The 22,083-nt window shown below is 41.2% G+C and overlaps 1 protein-coding gene across 4 annotated transcripts in view; it reads left to right on the forward strand.

Moving 5' to 3' along the window:
- Positions 1-1,218: 1,218 nt before the first annotated feature.
- AUTS2 (activator of transcription and developmental regulator AUTS2) overlaps positions 1,219-22,083 on the forward strand; it is a gene marked incomplete at both ends in the record, with an annotated part of 1,191,273 nt that continues 1,170,408 nt past the window's right edge. For all 4 annotated transcript variants that reach the window (XM_080703046.1, XM_080703047.1, XM_080703049.1 and 1 more), the window contains one exon: positions 1,219-1,527. In XM_080703046.1, coding sequence (XP_080559172.1) covers positions 1,219-1,527 — 309 coding nt within the window. The remainder of the gene's footprint in view (positions 1,528-22,083) is intronic.

Below are 22,083 nucleotides of genomic sequence, written 5' to 3' on the forward strand. Positions count from 1 at the left end.
CGGCGGTGGGCCGGCCGCGGAGGGGGAGGAGCGGGCGCGGAGCGAGCCGGGGAGGCGGGCGGAGGATGGGGCCGTGCCCGGGCTCCCGCTGCAGCCGCCCGGGGACCCGCCGTGCACCCTGCGGCTCGGGGCTGTGGCGGCGGCGGCGGCAGCGCTAGCGGCGGCGGCGAGGGCGGCGATCGCTTCTGCGCGCGGCGGCGGCGGCTCCTCACCGGGGTCTCCCGCCGGAGACTTCTTTCTGCTTTCCTCATCGACTGACTTACTCACCCCCTCCCTTTATTTTTATTATTATTATTATTTTTTTTTTTTGAGGAAGGGTGACCTCTTCTCTGGGACTGGAGAATATATATACATATACCTTTTTTGCGAGGAGGGGGCGGCTGGCAGCGCCCGGGCCGGCGCGTCTCCTCTTCTTTCATCTCCCTGGCCTCCCCCCGCGAAGACCTCGAGCAAACCCCACCGCTGCCCGGCTGCGGCGCCCCCGCCCGCGCCCCCCGCCCGGCGCGCGCACTTTGGCCGCCCGCGCGTTATTATGCTCCCCTCGCTGGGGGGTCTCGCCCCTCGCAGGTCGCCCGCGGGCCCCGGCCTCCCCCGGGGGCGTTGCTTCAAGATTTCGGAGCCCGGGAGTGAGTTTCGTCGGCGGCGGGCGTGAGCGGCGCGGGGGCGTCCTCCTGCGCTGGGCGGGTGAAGTTCATTACCCCCACTTTCCCGCGACCTTTGCCGACCGGCCTCGGCTCCCGGGGGGGCAGGCGGATTTGGGGGGGCGCGGCGGAGAATGGCCGCGGGGAGGGCTCCCCGGAGCCTCCCAGTCTCTTGATCAAAGCATTCCGCTATTCTGATTTATTGCCTGCTTGGTGAGTTATTTTTTTTTCTTCCCCCTCTAAAGGAGACCTGTGTGTTCAGCCATTACTTTGCTCAGCGCTGCTCCCAGGCATCTCCGACCCTCGGTGCTGCGGGGAGCCCCGCACTTGGGCTCCGCGCCTCTCGCCCTCGCTCCCCGGCCCCCTCCCCTCTCTCCGCCCCTTCCCCCTTTTCTTTCTCCTCTCTTTCTTCCCCTCTCTCCCTTCTTTCGGCCGCCGTCTCCCCCGCGCCCTCCTCGGGGCGGAGGGAAGCCGTGAAGGGGGAGGGAGGGCTCGTGTCAATTTTTTTTTTGTGTGGCCGCGGCCGGAGCCTGTGGCGGGCGGGCGGCTTGCGGGGAGACCCCGGCGCAGCAGAGCCATGGATGGCCCGGCGCGGGGCCATGGACTCCGCAAAAAGCGGCGGTCGCGGTCGCAGCGAGACCGGGAGAGGCGCTCCCGGGGCGGGCTGGGGGCCGGCGCGGCCGGCGGTGGCGGGGCCGGCCGGACCCGGGCGCCCTCGCTAGCCTCGTCGTCGGGCTCCGACAAGGAAGACAATGGGAAGCCCCCGTCCTCCGCCCCGTCCCGGCCCAGACCCCCGCGGAGGAAGCGGCGAGAGTCCACCTCTGCCGAAGAGGACATCATTGATGGATTTGCCATGACCAGCTTTGTCACTTTTGAAGCGCTGGAGGTAAGGGGGACCCCCTCCCCCCTGTTTCCCTTTATGCACGACCCCAGTCGGTGGCGCCCGGCTCTCCTGCCTCCCTTGCCGCGCTCTGGGCTGTCTGTCTGTCTGTCTGGGTAGGCTGAGGTCTTATTGTTGGGGGGGGGGGAGCAGGGGGCGCGGGCAGACAGGCAGCAGGAGGGAATCGCAAAGCCATGCCTGGTCTTCTGGATTCCTCGTTCTCGCTCGCCTTTCCTCTGCGTCCCCTCCCTGCACCCCCTCCACAGCAGATGGGCAGAAAGAAAGGGGTTCAGACATCACAACAATGCGCCCCCTCTCCACGGATAGCTCTGCCCCTACTCCTTCCTCTTCTCCCTCCCCAATCATGGCTTCTTGGCTGGTGGAAGTCTCTTTGCTGGTTTGGGGCGCCTGTGGACGGTTCTCTGTGTGCTTTCTCCAGAGCCATATGTCCGTGTGTGTTTGTCTAGTCTATACATTTCTTGGGTGTCCTCGAGACCAGGGACTGATGAGGTTTTGTGGTTTCTTTGCCCCCCCCCCCCTTGCTCCCCACCCCGCTGCTTTTCTTTTCTTTCTTTTTTTTTTTTTTGATGAAGCTGGGGAAGGGGGCGTTTTCTCCTGGTTGGGAGAAAGGGAGGAGGGGAGAGAAGAGGGAAGGATGGAATATCTTTCTGTATTCTGCAAGGGGCTCTATTACAGAAAGGGTTAATTGTACTATCTGTACACACACACACACACACACACAACACACACACACACACACACACACACACACACACACACGTGTGTGTGTACATGAGCAATTTAGTTGAAGGACAGAAAAAGGTACACCAGGGAGGTTTGGTGGGAAGAAAGAAAATCTAGCTGGTTGCTGAAGGGCTTGTCACCAATTGTCCCTCTCCCTTTCCTTTTTTCCCCCTAAGTGATTGGCTGTGTGTGTGTGTGTGTGTGTGTATGTATGTGTATAGTATTCCTTGGGCACCTGCAGGCAGCGTTGATTTTTCAAATGCACATTTTCCTGGAGTATAAGAGGCTCTTGGAGGGGGCTTTTGGAAGGAGGAAACTAGAGGGAGACTGTCTAGGGGTCACTGGAAACTATCTTTGCCTGGACAGATCTGATTTGGTGCTAGGATTGGTCATTGGCCTCTATAAATTTAACCACCTTCGTTCCTCCCCGATGCCCTAACTCCACCCCCAATATACACCCACACACAGAGAAGGCTTTTGAGATTCTGCAGAGTTGGTCCAGCTTTCTTAAGCACAAAACCAAGATATGAGTTATTTTTAGTCTTTTATGCACCTGATGTGAGGATTTGAGGTTCCTGAAGGAAACTTTTTACTTTCCTTTTTTCCCCTGTTTTCATGGTGTTGTTTCAAATGCATAAATACAAGCTTTGTTAATGAAAGATTAAATCTCACATATAACAACTGTACTTATGTATATATGTTTAGGTGTCAGGTTTAAATACTTTTTAAAAAGTGATCCTCCTCTTAGTGTTATTTTTTTTGGGAAATACATTTGGCTGGGGTAATGGTGGTGGGGTGGTGGGTAGCAGCCAGTGGTTGGGGAGGAAGGCAGTGTGATGATGGTGACCATAGATTTTTCTGTTACTTGAATCAGTCACACTTTGGTTTTAGAGCTGGTGTTGTATTGGCTAAAATTTTGAGTGTTGAGGTTCACCACTTAGGATAATTCTAACTGTGGCTTTAACTTTGTCACAGTAGGCGGGTACTGTAAAGAGTGACCTCTTTTTCTTATTTTAAAATAGGAATTGAAATGGCTGCATGCACCCCAAGAGAAACTGCTTAGAATTTGGTTCACCATTGCTATCTGTGGCTGGTTTAGGAAAATACTTGTAAGAGCTGGTTACAAGTGGTTCTGCTTTTTGTCTGGTCTAAGCAAGCAAGAAGTGTCTCTGGATTCCCATGATCATTTTTGAAGGCTAAATAGAGAGGGGAATAACTTATGCATTTGTGTTTGATTGTTTTACTTTTAATAAGTAGTGGCTTAATTGGGCTTGTGTTGTGTCTACATCTGCACAGTTGGCTTTTGAGAGAAAATGTGCCCATTCCAGTTTCCTTTGAGCTTAAAAAATGTTTTTAAAGACATCCAAGTTTAAGATGTACAATTAATATTTTCTTTCTTTGCCATCATTTTTTCTGCTACTTTTCTAGGTGCAAATCCCAAGTTACTTTTGTTAAATACTACATTTTCATATCTAAATATTGTATGTATTTCTGTGCTATAAAAGATCTTTTAAAAAAGTTTAAGAGTTTATGGAAAAATGTAAACATACACAAATTAGAACAGTATACTGAACCCCAATACACCCAACATCCAGGTTCAACAACTACCAGCTCACATGTCATCTTGATGTTTGTTTAGTTTCATCTACTCAGTCCCCCCAGATCTGATATCCTTCCTCAGATATGATATCTCTGTCCATAATGACCTGAAAAACTACAAAAAATCCACAATATCATTACCACTCTTACATAAACTAAAATTTCCCTAATATCAAATACCCTATTAGTGTTCACATTTTCAGAAGCCCAACTTCTGTAGGGAAGCTATTAATAAACTTTTCAGAGTCAAAACATACTGGGAAATAGAAATCATAATATTTGTCTGATTCTTCGGCAAAAGGTAGACATGGTGGCTGCTTGTTATGACATCGTGTCCATTTTTGATGGTCAGAACATAACACTTGTAGTGATTTTTAAAATAAAACCTCCGATGTTCCACTGTACTCAATTTGGAAATTTTACTGAGCTATCAAGAAACATGAGAGCTTATTAAGAAATAGGCAGCCAAACTATGAATTAGGCAGAAATGTGTGTTGAGTATATTTGTGAATGTTTAGAATTATTATAGATGCTAAGAGTTACCCTAAATACCTACTGTTTTTTGTGCCCTGTGTTTAAAAATAAAAACAATAGTCACAAACTATTATCAAGGCTGCAGCTAGTATGATATCAGTGATAAGAAACTGGAAATACTGGCTTGAATTAACTCAGTTCTTAGCTTATTCCAGTTTAGAGCCATAGCTGGCAAACTACCGAGTTGCATACTTTTGGTGTTAATGGACATATTGACTCTATGATTTTATCCTGAGTAGCTGATTTTGGTTTTCCTTTAAGAAAAAAGTCTCAACTCATTAAAATGTGTTGATATGACTAGTTTTATTCTAGTTATGGTTTTACAGATACTGGAGTGTAAGTAATAAATTTGAGAGTCTGCATTCTTATGGTGATTATTCTCACTATTGTTGGAATCTTATTTAAGATGTTGAAAGCTTTGAGGACAATTTGGCAAGTCCTAGACTTTATAGGCAGTGAAACTGGCTGAGGTAGTTTCATATTCTGCAGGAACACTTGCCTTGAGTAATTGTGCCCTGAAGTTCAAGTGTGTGATTATGAAGAGTCTCATGATAGAAGATAAGAGGGTAGGTGAGGAGGCTAAAGTTGAACATGGTGTTCTTTTTGTTACACAGTTGAGAAGCAAAATTACCATTTGGCTGTGCTATTGTTTATTTAGACATTTCTTTGACAAGAGAGCAGATATTCCTAGATATGTCTAGCTAAAAAAAATTGGCGTCCAGCAAGCAGTGTATAAATGGGAATATTGGTGACCTAAGTACTATCAGTATATTCTGATAATCGTACCAGAGAATGGTACCTCTGATTTTTAGCTTTCCATGTAAACTATTAGGAAGTCATATGAGCATTGTGGCTGAAAATTTGACTTTGCAAATCTGTTTCCCCCTTTTCTTTTATACACTGGACTCTTGTACTTGAGCATTCTGCTTATTACAACTGACCATGGAAAGCAAAGATGAAATTAGTGGAATTAGCAGACAAGAGGCCTTTTGGAACTCTGTAGGCCTGTGAAAATGGGGATTTATTTCTGGTGGGTACTGGATAATATCAGGACTCTCATTTGTGGTTTTCATTTCCTACCTCTGTTTCAGGACTTATTCACTGTCAGTAGTCTTAAGTAGGCTGTGCAGAATTTGATGTACTTATATAGCATGCCATGTTATTAGGCTCTAATAATTTACTATGGTCAAATCTCAGTTTTTTTAAACTATTAATCAGGTTCCTTGTATAAATATTTATGGATTGCCCAATACATGCAAGGCACTGGGAGTACAGAGAAACCTAATATATAGCATCTTGAGGTTTCAATTTAGTTGACAAATCCAGCACCTAGAAAAATAACTTTGAAACAGCCACTTGAATCTGTAATACCGAATCTTAAGTGCAGTGGGCTTTCTCAGACAAGGTAGTGAGACAGGCAGAAGTGTTTGAGAGGCTGTAGAAAAGAGGGATCCTAGAAGGATGGAGTGAATTGCGTAGATAGGGTAGGAATAGAGGAAAGAGAGCATTCTAAAGGAATCATTGAATACACTGAAAAACCAGTGAGAAGACAGTGTATGATTAGGGGTTGGGGGAAATTAAGGGCTGGTAGAAAATGAGCACAGAAAGGAAGTAAAGACTGCTTGTTATGGGGTCAGGAGACATATGGTTTAGGCTAACTCATTAAACTAGTTGTGTGACCTTCCTTGGGAAGTTACTTCCAAAGCATCATATTTTTCATCCACTAGTTGAGGTTTGTTTATTTTTGGTACTGGGCATTGAACCCAGAGGCAGTCTGCCTTCCACCTATACCCTCAGCCTGCTTTTACTCTATTTTGAAACAGGGTCTCACTAGGTGATCAGTGCTCTAACTTATGATCCTCCTATCTCAGCCTCCCAGTACTGGGATGACAAGTGTGTGCCACCACACCTGGCTAGTGGGGAGGTTTAGGTTAGTTTAGAGCAAAGATTCTCAAGCTGGAAAGAAACACAGTATATTCATAGGTTGTGTTTCATACCAAAAGAATGATCTAACCTCAAATAGCTTTTGGGACTTAATGGGCTAGATAAAATTAAATGAATGACTTGTTCTGCTAGGATTAAAGCTCTATGTGAATGTGAATTTTGATTATCAGAAGACAAGGCGCAGTGTGCCTTATTTCCTAAATTTATTTGGCCACGGGGCACTTTTATTCTCAGTATTTTTAAACTATAGACCAGTGTGGTACATGCTGGACAAGATTTCAAAGTCCTTCCAGATTTTAGAATTTTGGTGATCTGAGTTTAGATTGAGTGGGCTGATGGTAGAGGACTTGAAAAATCAGGCACAAGAGCTTGTGTGGGAGGCTGCTGCTTAAGCAGGAGTGGCAAGAGGAGTGTGAAATGTAAACAGTGAAGGAGATTAGTCCACTTTTCCTGCTCCTATTTTTTCTGCCTGGTAACATCAACCTTTTCAGTGATTGTTAGCAGCCCCACCACAAGGTGAGTATTGGTGAGTGATTCTCATTAATAGCTCTTTTCAGTGTGATAGCAGCCCAATTCTGAGGCCAACTAGCTGCCCTCCAGCCAGTGTTTTATCCTTTGCCGTTCCCTCCTAGTTTCACATGTTGCTGCTTTTTAGCAACCTCCAGAAGGTTGGATGAGAAAGGAGGTTGACATTGATGTTAAAACAAAGGTATCAGATTAGCTGCCTTTCACTTGCTATGCATGAAGTGGTAATTTAAAAAGGGTCAGAATGTCTCTTCTGCTGTTACAGAGCAAGGGAAAGCTGTGGAGCTGTGTTTTTGTTGCACATTTCACTTTCTGCCTGGAAAGTGGCTGTGGGACTGCTGTGTATGTGGGTCGGTTTGAGAATTTCACTTTTGAAAGAGTATAGCTTTAGGATCTGAGGATTTTGTAAGCCATGAGAAGGTTTAGAAAAAGGAATAACATGAATACTGTGTGTCTGAATTCAAGCATTTTACCATACTTAATGAATTACAATTTTTTTTCTAAGTCAACACCACTGGAATATTTATGTCAAATGTGGTTGAAGGTTATGATACGATGGTTCCATGAAGCTTGTGTTAGCTATGAAGATTAACTACTTAATCTACCTTTTTGAGTAGACAGGTTATAAATGAATCAGTAGATTTAAAAATGAATAATGAACTTAGTGAATGAGCCTTTGATCTTGAGAGTTCTTTAGTTTAGCTCTCTGCTGAAGCAGGGTTAAAAACAGCATTTAAGAAGTGTTGCAGGTGATAGATTCTGAGACTTTCCTATATTAACAATTGTGTATACTGTCAAAAGTAGATGGTGATTTTAATTTTTTTAAACAGAATCATAGGATTTGAAAAAACTCCCCTGATAGAGAAAACAGTAGTTGAAATTAGCTGTTAAGGATAAGTTGGTCTGGAGGACTAAAAGATTTGGAAGTTTTTGGACAAAGACGATTGGTAGAAGGGAGTGAAGGAGAGAGAATATGCAGAGGATAAACTATATTTAGAGAAGATGCACACTGAATTATATTTTACTTTTATCCTGAGTAATATTCTAAGTACAGCCTAACTTTAAAGTGCCTTGTCTTCTGTTTTTCTTTCAAAATGTAGTATTTTTTCAGCATTAAACTCAGTATTCTGTTGATTTAGAGAAAATCTGGTGCTAGGATAGCAATTACTCATTTTGAGAAAGTTCTGAAAAATTCAGATAGGTTTGAAAACTCAGGTACCTGAAATTAGGGAGAAAAGTAATTTGGTGAAACACAATACAGTATCAGGAACAATTTTGGGGCATTATTAGTTGGAGGCAGAGTAGGATTTTTTTTGCCCCTCTAGAGGAGAGGACATAGAATTAAGGCTTATACCCTAAATGTGTCATCTTTCTTCAGGATCTGAACTAGATTCTTTTTATAGCTTGTAGGGTAGGGGTAGTTTCTAGCTTTGTATATTTTGGTATCAGTTCATACATGCCATTGTAAAAAAGAATAGGTTCTCTTTACATTGTTAGTAACTGAGGAGAGGAGTAGGTATCACATCTTACTGTCTTGCTTGCTTAAGCTATAGACAATTTTACTTTATGCCTCAGTCCCATTTAGGTGTTTGATTCCATCCATTTTAAGGGGACCTGGACCCTGAAATCATGTGAATTGCTGCCTTCTTTGGAAGTGTTGATTTCACAGGGTATATGGCAGTCTCATTTTCGTGTTCAGTTAGATTTACCCACCTGCTGTCTTCTTCCTTCCTTTTCTTCCTTCCCTTCTTCCCTTATTTCCTTCTGTTTCCTTTACTATAAAGCTTTCAAAATTACGAATGCAATTAATAAAAGGTAATGAATTTAGGAAGTTGTGGATGAAATGTGGAAACTCTATAAACTTTAATTATTAAAGTTTCTAAACTTTATTTGATCTTTCACAATCTGGGGGACTCTTAATACTAGTTCTCTGTGGGAGAATGATTTGCCCCAGTTTTCAGGACTAGTCTAGCTAATTTTTCTGACTTCTCAGTTCATTTCTGAATTATTGTTAGGGTTTTCCTGAGCAAACACAAATTACTAATTGAATACAATTTTTTTTAGAACACTTATCATTTTGACTTGCAAGTATACCTCATGGTACCATGAGAACCTCCTTGGTACCTTGAGAACCCTTGAAAACCTATGTGCAGTAAAATTGGAGTCATAGCAGAGAACAGTAAAAGCCTGTAGTGGCCAGGCGTGGTGGTGCATGCTTGTAATCCCCAGGCTTGGGAGGCTGAGACAGGAGGATCACGCAGGTTCGGAGCCAGCTGTGCTGGCTTGAGAGACCCTGTTTCCTAATTAAAAAAAGTATAAAAAATAGGTCTGGGAGTGTAACCCGGAGGTAGAAGGGTTTCCAGGAACCCCAGTACCACCAAAAGAAAAAAAAGCCTGTAGTGTATAAGTAATGGAAAATGGCTAATGCAGGTTGAGATTAATTTTTGGCAGAAAATCTTGGCATTGTTAGTACTGTGTGATTTCTTGTAACTGAAGCACAGCCTGCAAAACACATATAACTCTTACGTGGTTAAAACCTGATTTCAAATTGAGGTTAAATTTCAAATCTTAAATTTCTGTAATGGTCAAGATGTGATAACTGAGAAATGTCATTTTCCTTTTCCCCACACCTACCCTCTATTGCAGCACAAAATCAACCTCATTTTAGGGTTCTGTAAAGTTTCTGATGGCAGTGACATATTAGAAATCAAAACAAGGAATTAAGATACTGTAAAGTCCAGTTTTGCACTTAATAATGAAATAGACTTTTTTTTTTAGGTCTTTTGGTTGGGATATGTTTGCTGGCTAAAGGTTGTTGGTTAAGCATTGTTCAGTGAATAGTTTGCCATAATGAAAAACTAAGGGGAAAATACTATAAGGGGATGAATGTGTAGATAAACACAATAGTTGGATGTTAGATTGTTTGCTTTCAAGCAGCATGATAGAAATTCCCCTATTTTCTACCCATTCACCCTGTTACATACTCAGTTGACAAAATAAAATTCTTAGTTTCTTTTTCTAAGAAATTATCTTAACTAGTTTCATTGAAATTATACTTTCACCAGGGCAAAAGCAGAAATAAGCATTCCTTTTTTTTTGCATTGTTGCATATTGCAATTTGCTCCTTCTTTGATGTGGTGGTCAGTCAGTTTACTTGCAAAAATTATGCTTTGAGAGCAATGTTCCTAAAGTTAGGACCTAAACTTTTACAGAGCAACTTTTCATCCATTTCACTCTGGTCATTGCTGTGCCTTGTGCTTTCTAAGTCTCAGTGGCATCAGAGGCACAGACATCTCTATTGATGTAGTTCTACCTCTCATTTTGCAAGTGAAAACACAGCACAGAGGGGTTAATTGGCTTGTTCCAGATCATACTGTGAGTTAGAGACTCTTACCTTGTGAAACGAGAAGACTATCCACTCCTCTTAACTGGGGAATCCCAAGGATTGGGAGCCCTGAAAGGAAGTTTTTTTTTTTTTTTAATTTAAAATTTTCTTTCTCATTTCCTTTCTCCTCAGTCCTTCCCTCCTGCTGTATATCAAACCCAGAAACATTCTACCTCTGAACTAGTCTACTCCCAGTCCAGTTTTATTTTTTGTTTTTGAACACTGTCATGCTAGGTTGCTGATAGTCTTGCTAAATTGCTGAGGTTGGTCTTGAAACTGTGAACCTTCTGTTTTGGCCTTCCAAGTACTGGGATTATACTCCTGTACCACCATGCCTGGCTTTATTCTTTTAAATAATAGTACAAATGAGCATTAGCATCCATGATTGTCAAATTTCCCACTTTTTTCTAAGTAATGTTTTGTTATTGAATATCAAGAATCTTTAAAAGTACTACCTATTCTGAAAACAATTGGCCATTTTCTGTAGGTATATTTTTACTCCCTCCTACCCTCTAGGAATGAAGGTATTAAAAATATGTCAAGGTGATATGAGGATTTATTATTCTTGAGTACCCAGTGCTGAGATAAAATAATTTGGGTTCAGGATGATCTTAATGTGGCCCACGTAAAATTCTAACTCTGTGTGTGTGTGTGTGTGTGTGTGTGTGTGTGTGTGTGTGTGTGTGTGTGTAGCCTAGCAGTCCAAAGAAACTGAGTAACTTAATAGCAGAATATATGAAACAGGGAACTTTGGAGTAGATTTGAGTTGAAGACTCAACCAAACTTTTCTTCTGAAGACTCAAAATATTAAATCCACATGATGTGTTGGCTAAAGCATTTTGTCTGTTTATTGCTGAACCAGAAAATTTATAACAACTGTTTGTCATGTGTATGTATTTATAGCCATTCAATAATGAAAAGTTTTCATGGTATTATAATAACATATCAAGATGGATGTAATTAAAACAGAAGCAGATTGACACCCCAAATTAAATACAAACCATAAACTAGGATACCTGAGCATTGTGCCTTACATATTTGTTGCAGGGGACAGTCAGCCAAATATGTAAATAAAGACATTGATGAATTTCCTGGGGTGTGTATGTGGTTGCAGAAAACCCGACTATTTTATTAATCTTTTATCAAGCATTGTTTAGATTTGCAGCAGCAATGGAATGTATTAATTTGGCAGATCAAATAGCTTAGGACCAGAAAGTAGGGAATAATAAGGAGAAGACATGATTGATATGCTGTCCTATAAATAACACATGAGACTGACAAAGGGGCTGAGTAATCTTTAGATCTGTGCTTGATGTCATTAATGGAGTTGTTAAGCCAGGGTGTTTGAGTTGAACTTCAGTCAGAGAGGCTCTGCCTTCAATTTAAAATGCAGACCTATCTGTAGTTATGCTCTGGACTGATACGTTGACAAAACTGATGTAAATAGAACTTTTTGTAAATTAGATAAAATGCACCAGAGAAATATTGCTGTGAAAAATGAGTCCTTAAAAAAACAACCCACCAAGTATAGTACTACTCCTCTGAAGGGAAGCTGGGATTTTGGTAGAGCGAGGTACTTATAAATGGGCGTTGCTTTCCCTGAGACACTTTTCTTCATGTTCCCTGTGCTCTTGGAAGAAAGTGACTGTGAGATTTGCATTTTCTGTTCAGGTTTCATACCTTACTTGGTGCTTCCAGGAATAATTGGTGGTGATTTGAATAAGCCCGCATCATTCAGATTTCAGAGCTTGGTTTTCAAGTGCGTACTAAGGAGGGCTCGCGGCTATGAATATGGAATATGATTTCCATATCTGTTCCATGGGGGAGTCCGGGCATGTCATAACCACTTCAGAGTCATGATTGTACAGAGACATTCCAGCTATAATTTTTCTATATGACAGTTCAGTTTTAAAATTGTAAAGATGCCAAAAGCAGGGCTGTATTGTTATTAGGGAAGTCGGTGACATCTGTTATATCTTGTTAACCAGGGGAGGAAAATGCTTTAATCAAAACATCTAATTATTCCCTCTCAACTGATAAAATACCCTTTGCTAAATTTTTGGAATTGGCTTAATGTAAGAAGCTGGCCTCTACAGGAACTATGAAGGAAATTCTTTTTAGTTTGAAAGATGCTTATCCCTAACCATAGTGTGTTTTAATTTTACCAAATTGCTTTTATACTGTGTTAAAAATAGACATTTTCAGAAGTTGTCTAAGCCAGCGTGAAGTTTTTTTTTTTTCTTCTCTCATTCCCATAGCATATGAGGCCCCCAGAGGGAGTTTTTATTTCCAGATGTGAGCCTCTGAGGATATGTGGTAGCTGAAAGCTACCTGGAGAGGGAGCAAATGATAATTGCAGGTGAGAGGTAAGGGGATAATTCAGCCTGTGTGCTGGGAGGTGTGATTTCACACCTGAATGTTGAAACCTGCTGTGTTAGTTGTGTTGTTTTAAAATGTTTTATTAATCTAATATAGAAATGGACCAGATTGTTCCAGGTCACCTTCAGTTGAAGGAATATAACTGTTTTTAAATATTGAAGTATAATGTGGTTCCAGAAATAGTTCATTTGCTTAAAAGTAGTTTTATGTATCTGAAAGTAAACAAAACAATTTTATTCAGTATATCTACTCGCTTCCACCTCTTGATCACTTTTTAAAATTGTTTTTATTTTGAAATGGTCTTGCTAGGTTGCTGAGGCTGGCCTTGAACCTGTGTCTTGTTTCAACCTTCCAACTACTGGGATTGCAGGCATGAGCCACCGTGCCAGGTTTCTCTTAATCATTGTTTTGACAACGTGGCTTTTTATTTTGAGTTATTCAGACATTAAAACTTAACCAGTAATGCCAAAATTTTAACTGAAGCTATTACCTGTTTTCAGAATCATATCTGATAATGATGTTACTGAGATTTAATATTGAGATGTTGATTAGGTCAGAGAAATGCCTTATTTCCTGCTTTGGGATAATTTATTTCATCTTTCAGAAATGAGTTTCCTATGTATTGAGATACTGGGGCCAGCCTGAATGTTGAAACCTTCTGTGTTAGACAGTTCTTATTTTAAAATGTTTTATTAAGCCAGGCATGGTGGTACATTCTTGCAATCCAAGTACTTGGGGAGCTGAGATAGGAAGATTGCAGGTTCCTGGCCAGCCTCAGCTACTTACTGAGGCCCTCTGCAACTTAGACCCGGTTTCAAAATAAAGAATAAAATAGGGTTGGGGGTGTAGCTCAGAAGTAGAATGCTCCTGGGTTCAATTTCAGGTACCAGACACACAACAAAGGCTAATCTAACTTAAGATTTTGAAGTGTTGATCATGACGTGGTGATGGACTTCATTGTTCTCTTTGGGAGCTAGTGGGAAGTTGGAGTGCCATTAATTCTTTTTTCTTTTTAGTTTGCTATGTTGTCCTGTAATGGCTTAGTGTGTCACTTGGGAGATATGATTGGAACCCTGGAAAAAACATAGCCAGAGTTTTCGCCCCATATTTCTAACATTGTTTTGTTTATATTCTCTGCCTTCAGCCTCTATTCTTTCCCTACATGTATCCTTTAGAGGGGTATTTGAGGTTCTCAGGATTGTTGCTTCTTTACTCAGTAATGGATGCATGGCAGATATTCAGCAGTGCTTATTTACTATTGACTTATTTCCACAAAAATCCACAGAAAGGCATTTTTGAAAAGGCTGTTTGCTCTGTGCCAGGCATTGTGCTTGCAGTTTTGCATTCACTGTGCCATAGAACTACTCCGTGGGGTCCGGGGGTCGGGGGGATGATATTTCTGTTTTACACTTGAAGAAACTAAAGCTTAACAGAAGGTTGTGAGTTTGCCCAAGATCAGGAAATGTTTCTGCCTGACTTGAAAGTTTGGGCTCTCACTCAGCCCTTTATGCTTTTCTCTTTAATACAGTTTTATTTTCATAAGAGCCTCAAATAGGTCTTTGGTAGACCCATTTGTTTCTTGTTGCCCCTAAAAACTGTTTTGGCCACAAAGGATTTTCTAGGTGCAATAATAGGATTTACAGAGGGAAAAGTGTCTTCCTGACTTATGGGAAATTCTTTATTTTTTTATTTTTTGTCGGATTGGGATCATACCCAGCACCTGCTGAGGAAGCACTCTGCCACTGAGCTAAGCCCCCCAGCCACTATTTTCTTTTTAAGAGGTGGATCTTACAGTGACTGCCACTCATACAATGTCTATTGCATGTTTGTTATTTTCTTTCTGTCTCTTTCAGGGTTCTGACTTTTCCCCAGGTAGGCTACTCAGTTTTTAAACCTTTCTAAAGGCGAGAAAGAGTTCAGGCTCTAGAGATTGAGAGCTGCTGTGTTCAGTCTCTGTTGTAAACCCTTGCACCTACCTAATTTATCTTAGTGAATTCCTAAGACAGCACCCTAGTATTGAAGTAAAATTGGAGAAGGGCCTGACACCCTGTCACAGGTTACTCTGTATATAAGCTTATATTTAAATATAGATTCCTAAGTATTTTGTCTGCTTTTGAACTGTTGTGGGAGATGGACATTTTTTTCAGGAATCTATTTCACAATAAGAGACCTTATTAGTGCAACTTTTTTTTTTTTTTAAAGCCATTAGGCACTCCATTTTCCTAGTGAAAGATCATACTAAATAGCTCCTTGCTTTTCTTGATATCTATTTCCTAAAAATACCTGGTGATAAATAGTCCATTATTTCCTCATCTTTGTTTCATTTTACTAAGCACATTTGCAATTCATCCTCTCCCATTCCCCACTCCACCCTGTTGAGGTTTGTTTATGCTACAAAAGATATGCTAATAGATGTTATTTTTAGATTGCTTCTCATGGAAATCCCAACTGAAAAAGCCCCTCTTCCTCTCCCCTGGGCTAACCTGGGCTTCCACATAGTTCATCCTCTGGGATTTAAGGACTGAGTTCTGGATGGTGATCACCATTTGCTAGGTGGGAGATAGTATAAACATACCCTTCCACATCTGTCCTCTCTGGGCCTGAATTTTCTAAAGAGTTCTAAGTGAATATGAAGATACTCAAGCTAAGCATGCCTCTGAAAGATCTACCTTTGAAAAGAGAGATCAGTTTCTTAGAATCCTTATGCTCTGAGGTTCCCAGTCTCATCCCTCTCTCTCCAACTACCTCAGTAAGCACAGTTGTCCTTTTCCACATTCAAAATGGAAATACAGTAGAGTTCTGTCTTTACAATTCGTAATTGCAGGGGAGACCCAAGTCGAAGCATGTCCTTTGAAATTTAACTATAACTATAAAAATTGAACGTAATAGGAGCCACACCTTTCAGTCCAGGATTTTAAAGGTTATTTCTTATGCTTTACTTTTATGTATGTGTGAAATACAAGTTTTATATTATCTCTAACTCAGATTTTAAACTTATAGGTAGTAACTGAGTTTTTAACTTTTCCCTTGTGTACTTCCTTGCCTACCTTGTTATAATACTTCTCTTGTATTTTCATTAAAAAAAAGTGTTGTGCTAGTTGTCCAGACTAGCTCGAATATGTAATCCTCCTGCCTCAGCTTCCCAAATACTGAGATTACAGGCGCCAGCCACTGTCCCTGGCTGCTCTTGTGATGTTTTCAATTAAGTAAACTGAAGAAGGGCTAGCAGAGATAGTTGTCAGTTTCCCTCAGGGCAGTCATTGCTTTCTATTTACTGTTTACAGATGAATATTATTTGGGATTCTTCTAGATTTCTACCTCTGCTGTCCATATTTCAGCTGTACTCTTGTTTATTATGGTGTACTTGGGATTAGGGACAGAGAAATAATGTACACTCAGCCTGATTTGAAAATTACCTTGTTGAAATACAGCCCATATGGCCATTGTAAAATGGTTAGTACTGCATATTATTGCCTCCCCAATGATGTGCTTTGTCATTATTTCCATCTTCCAAGAAGCACTCTAGTAGCATGCTGACAGCAATGGCGTCATTAGAAAACATATGGACATGCAAAGGCATTAAGTTGTCTTTACTTTAAGGATTAGATTACAGTGTTAGAGGATGGGTCACCATGCTTTTAATTGATGACTCTTGCTTAGTTCAGTGTTGCTAGACTTCATGATAGAGATTTGTAAAGGTCCTGCTTACTTGTTTGCTGAATATTTTTCATACCTTCTGCAATTGTGAGAAGGTTGTTTAATTGTGCCTAAGTTCCCATCACAGTAATGCAGCCAGTTGGCTTCTAAGGAGGGTTCCTTCCGACTGTAAATGCCTTGTGTAGAGTTATTTTCTGGGATACTTAAACTGATTTCCTGATTGTGAGCTAAAGCTGGTTAAGTTAGGGCTGTTTTTTTTTTTTTTTTTTTTTTTTTTTTTTTTTTTTTTTTTTTAGAGGGGTCATTAAATGGAAGAGACTTAAGTGGCACTCAAGAAGCCACGAGTTGGCTGCTATATTCTGGAATATATATCCTTCATTGTATAGAATTAAGTCCTCCCACTCCCTCTTCCTTCCTCTTTGAGAAGAAAGGGGATAAATTCTACAGACACAGGGAGCATGTGACAAGGCATAGAGATGCAGGCCAACCATCTGGTTTGTAGATTTCTTAGGGGTACAGCAATTCTGAAACATGGAATGCTTTGAATTATTAGGGTCTTTTTTTTCTTTTTTTGCAGCTACCAGTCAGTAGTAAGTAACATCAGAGAATGGAGTCATTCATCAAATATGTTGTTTTGGGTAAAGTACTTTGGAGATCATCTTGGGCAGTGGGTTTGGGTTACTCTGGTGGCACTGAGCTAGTTGAGGGGAGCTCTGAACTTTATTTAACCAGAAAAACATCACCTTTGCCTATCTTATAAATTAGGATAAGATTCTTTCTGGAAAGGAAGGTATCTGGATTTTTATTTTTTATTTAAAAATATTTACTAGGACTTTAAGTGTGCCAGGTAGGCATAGGGGATACTGTAGTAAACAAAAGATAGGTATCTGCTGTAATGAAGTTTATAGTCTAGCAGGGGGCATACTGTAAATATGTAATGTGTTGGTGACAGGGATTTTTGCAAAACAGGTAAGGAGGTAGCGTGAACCTAGTATGTGTATGCTTATGTGCCTTTAATAGAGTATCCTAGGTAAGTCTTCTCTAAAGAGGCCACATTTGATCAGAAACCCGAAGGAAGTGAGGAAGTAGGCTATATATAGCCAAGAACAGCATTCAAGGAGAGGGAAGAAGTGTGAGGTATCTGAGGAAGGAGCGACTTGCACAACTTTAGGTTCATAATGGAATCAGTGAGGAAGAATGATGGAGATGAGGCAGAGACCCCAAAGACTTTGACTTTTTTTTTTTTTTGGTGGCACTGGGGTTCCTGGAAACCCTTCTACCTCTGGGCTACACTCCCAGACACCTACTTCATGGTTTTTTTTTTTTTTTTTTTTTTTTTTTTTTAATTTGGAACCAGGGTCTCTTAAGCCAGTGAGGCTGGCTTCGAACCTGTGGAGATCATCCTGTCTCCGCCTCCCAAGCGCGGGGATTACAAGTGTGCGCCACCACGCCTGGCTTGACCTTTATTTTTTTGGTGGTACTGGGGTTCCTGGAAACCCTTCTACCACCAGGCTACACTCCCAGACCTACCTACTATATATATATATATATATATAATTATTATTATTATTTATTTGGAAACAGTCTCAAGTCAGCGAGGCTGGCATGGAACCTGTGTGATCCTCCTGTCTCCTCTGCCTCCCAAGCTCAGGGATTGCAAGTGTGAGCCCCCACGCCTGGTGGACTTTGATTTTTAAACCCCAGTGATGAGAGAAGCTTAAAAACAACTGAAAGCAACTGTCTAAAAAGTGTTGCTTTGAATTTCCTGAAAGTCACACAGCTGATAGTCAAGCACTACCAGATCTATAACTTACATGTTACATTCTCCTATAGGAGCTTCTCATTGTACCTTGCTACTACTATTCTTCGAGGCCATAGGAGGCACAGGACATCCTTTTGGATCAGAATATCAGAATATCTCCTCAGCCTCAGTTGTTTAGGGAGGCCCTTTGCAACTCAGTGAGACCCTATTTCGAAAAATAAGACTAAAATATAGGGCTAGAGGTGTAGCTTGGAGATAGAACCCCTGGGTTCCATCCCCAGTTCTGCAAATAATAATAATAATAATAATGATAAGTGTGTGTGTGTCTCCTTTCCTGTTTATGGATACAGTCCTCCCAAAAGTCATATTTCAAAAATATACAGAATTCCAGTGCCCAGTCACCACAGATTGGGAAACAGCTTTTGCTTTTCAGTGGCTGAATCTGCCACCATTTGGATAATTTTAACAGCAGCAGCAGCTCACATGTATCAAGGGTTTACTGCTTGTGGCAGTTCTTATATCAAGAGCTTTATATGCATCATCACATTTAACCCTCACAACCCTGTGAAGTAGGTAACATTGTTTTAGAGATGTGAAAACACAGGTGCAGAGAAGTTAAATGACTTCTCTGCAGATAGGAAGTTGTAGTGGAAGGACTTGAAGCTAGACTATCTGTATCCAGAGCCTGTACTACTTCTCCAAAGAGAATGGGGATGGGTTAGTTTCAGATGCATTTTCATAGGAATATGTTCCCCTGTCCACGTTTTAAGACCTAAGCTGGGTGTGGTGGCACACACTTGTAATTCCAGTACTTCAGAGGCTCAGACGCAGGAGGATTGCCATTTTGAGGCCAGCCTCAGCAACTTAGCGAGGCCTTCCACAATTTTGTGAGACCCTGTTTCAAAAAAAAAAAAAAAAAAAAGATAGGTCTGGGGTTATAGCTTAGAGGTAGAATGCCCCTGGGTTCAGTCCCCAATACCAGACCACATTACACGCGCGCACACACACACACGCGCGCGCGCACACAACACACACACACACACACACACACACGTGCTCTAGAATAGTAATAGTTGTTCTGTCACAAACCACTTCTGTGACTCCATATGCTTGGTTATATACAGAATTTTACAGCCAGGTTGGCTGAGAAGCCTGGCAATTCTGCTTTTATGTGGATTACTGGTTAAGCAACCTGTGGTCTTTCTGAGCTGAGTTTGACTAGAGCGTTTTTCAAGACCTGTACTGTGAGGTGTGTAACAGAATGGAGGTCAGCATTTTCAAGTCAGTACACCAAATTGAATTGGTCTTGATTTCTTTTCCCCAGTGGAGTAAAAGTTTCAGACATCACCAGTACCTGTAATATATAGGAATATAAATCCATTTTATGTTTTGTGTAATACCCTTTTTTGTTCTAACATGAGCGTTTTTTCACAACCTAATATTGGTGAAGCCAATATTCATTTTCTAATCATTGGCATGCCATCATTAATAACATTTTTCTTAGTGGTTCATAAAATATGGGTGTATCTTACATTTGAGAAATCATAAGAGTGAAATAAAATTTTATTTCTGTATCATCAATAACTGTATTATCTTCCTGCTGAAATTCATTCTAGTATGGGTGTTTTTCTTGCTATTTTTTTTTAAATAAAAAATTGTAGAGGTATGTGTGTACTTCCTAAGGAGGGATCCAGAGCTGGGATTCTCAAACCTGGTCACTTGTTCAAGTAGTCTGGGAAGCTTTAAAAAAGTCCCTATACTTAGGGGAGGTGGAACAAGCACCTACTCTTATCCCAATGAAAGTTTAAAGCTCCCCAAGGAATTCCAGTGTGCAGTGGGCTAGAGGGCCACTGTCTGGAGGGTACCTCAGGTTTTCTTCAGTAGATTCACTCAAATGGCTCTTAATCTGTTTTTTCTTTTGAAAAAAAATTTTTTTGGTAGTATTGGGGTTCCTGGAAGCCCTTCTACCTCTGGGCTACACTCCCAAACCTATTTTATTTTTGGAAACAGGGTCTCTTAAGCCAGCGTGGGTGGCTTTGAACCTGTGTGACCCGATCCTTCTGTCTCTGCCTCCCAAGCGTGGGGATTACAAGCGTGCGCCACCACGCCCGGCTTGAACTTTTTTAAATCCGGTCTACTTTCTGGGATTCGGAGAAGTATTGTCACAGGGAACACTTCAGCTTCTTTCTTCCCCCCATTACCATTTGAAAAAGCTAAGGATACATGTATAAACATGCCAGAAGGTATTAAGTGCATAGGGATCAGGGCAAGGCATTAGAAAGGAGACTGAGAAATTCATAAATATTGGAAGTTTAAGCTCTGGGTGTGGTGGCACACGCTTGTAATATCAGCATTTGGGAGGCTGAGACAGGAGGATTGCGGTTCTTGGCCAGCTTCAGTTACTTAGTGAGGCCCTTTGCAACTCAGACCCTGTTTTAAAATAGAGTAATGGTGGTGCACGCTTGTAATCCCAGCATTTGGAAGGCTGAGACAGGAGAATCGTGGTTTGTGGACAGCCTCAGTGAGGTCCTTTGCAACTCAGTGAGACCCTGTTTCAAAAAAATAAAAAATAAAAAATGAAAAATAGGGCTGGGGGTGTTGCTCTGAGGTAGAATGCCCCTGAGTTCCACCCCCAGTACCAGACACAGACAAACCTAGAGTTGGGTGTGTAACTTGAAGACAGACTGCCCCTGGGTTCCATCCTTAGTACTGCCAAAAAGAAAAAAAGAAGTTATCCTCTGTTGCAAGTGGATGAACCAGTGTGGTGCTTATAATCCTAGTACTTGGGAGGCTGAGACAGGATTGCAGATTTGTGGACAGCCTTGGCAACCTAGCAAGACCCCACTATCAACAATAATATGGTGGAATGTAGTTGGGAAGTAGATTACTCCTGGGTTCAATCTCTACTACATCTTCCCTACACATACATACATACATACATACATACATACATATATACATATATACATACATACATACATACAAGAAAGTGTTTGGGTCAAAGTTAGTCAAAGTTAGTTACAGTGGGAATTGGTAGGGATTCATTTAGAAAACCTACAGTCACATTTTTACAGGAAGTCTCAGATGTATAGGATGGCAGCTGAGGGCCTGTTTGGTCTTTGTAACAGCTTCATCAGTAAGATGTGCCTTTCTACTAGAATGGTCAGTTATCTTTGCATACATCTGTTACGGTGACATCTTTCAGAAGTGCTATTAACTATGCACTATGCAGGGACTATTATCTCCAGTGGACGTTAGCTCCCTGTAGCATCCCTTCATTCATCCTACTCATCTATTTAAAAAATATACAGGTATACTATTCTAGGGATTGGAGGTAAAGAGTGAACTAAACAAAGCCCCTATTCTCAGTGCCATTCTGAGGGTGCCTGTGTGGTATTAACATTCTGGTGTTGTTATTCTTTGGCATATCTAACACAGAAAACGGTACGAGAGAACTGTGATCCTACCTGAAAAAAGCTCAAGGGGGATCATTTATCAGGCAGAGAAGTATTTGCCTAATTGAGCTTTTGATTACATGTGCTTTCACAAATGTTATTTCTTCAAAGAAGTTAAACACTGGTATATGAAAGTTTGCAGAAACTTTTGGAATTGGTTGCATCTTATTTTATTAGATTAACATAATGAAAAGATGTACAACTAAAATTCAAGCTTTGGGAAGATGCTGAAGAAATAATGATCCTCGATTCTCTATCTTTGAAGTGGAATCCTCTAATCCATGTGTATATGCATTTGAGGTGGAGAAGGGCAGACAACAAAAATTTATTTCTAGGGTTCTCTTTTCGGCTAGACTATCAGGTTACTTTCGTTGGAAAGACTTGATCAGAAGTCAAGCTTAGGTCTGTCAGTCTTTGGCAGCAGCCAGGGGAATTGGTCACTGATGAAAACCATTGGATTCTTGAATAGAGGGAATGCCTTAGAGGTGATGTTTATGGTTAATCGATAAAGTAAATCTTTTTTTTTTTTTCAGTATTGAGGATGGAAACCAGGGATATTCTACCTCCGGGCTATACCT

Source organism: Muscardinus avellanarius, assembly GCF_963383645.1.
Source record: "Muscardinus avellanarius genome assembly, chromosome: 10".
NCBI lineage: Eukaryota > Metazoa > Chordata > Mammalia > Rodentia > Gliridae > Muscardinus > Muscardinus avellanarius.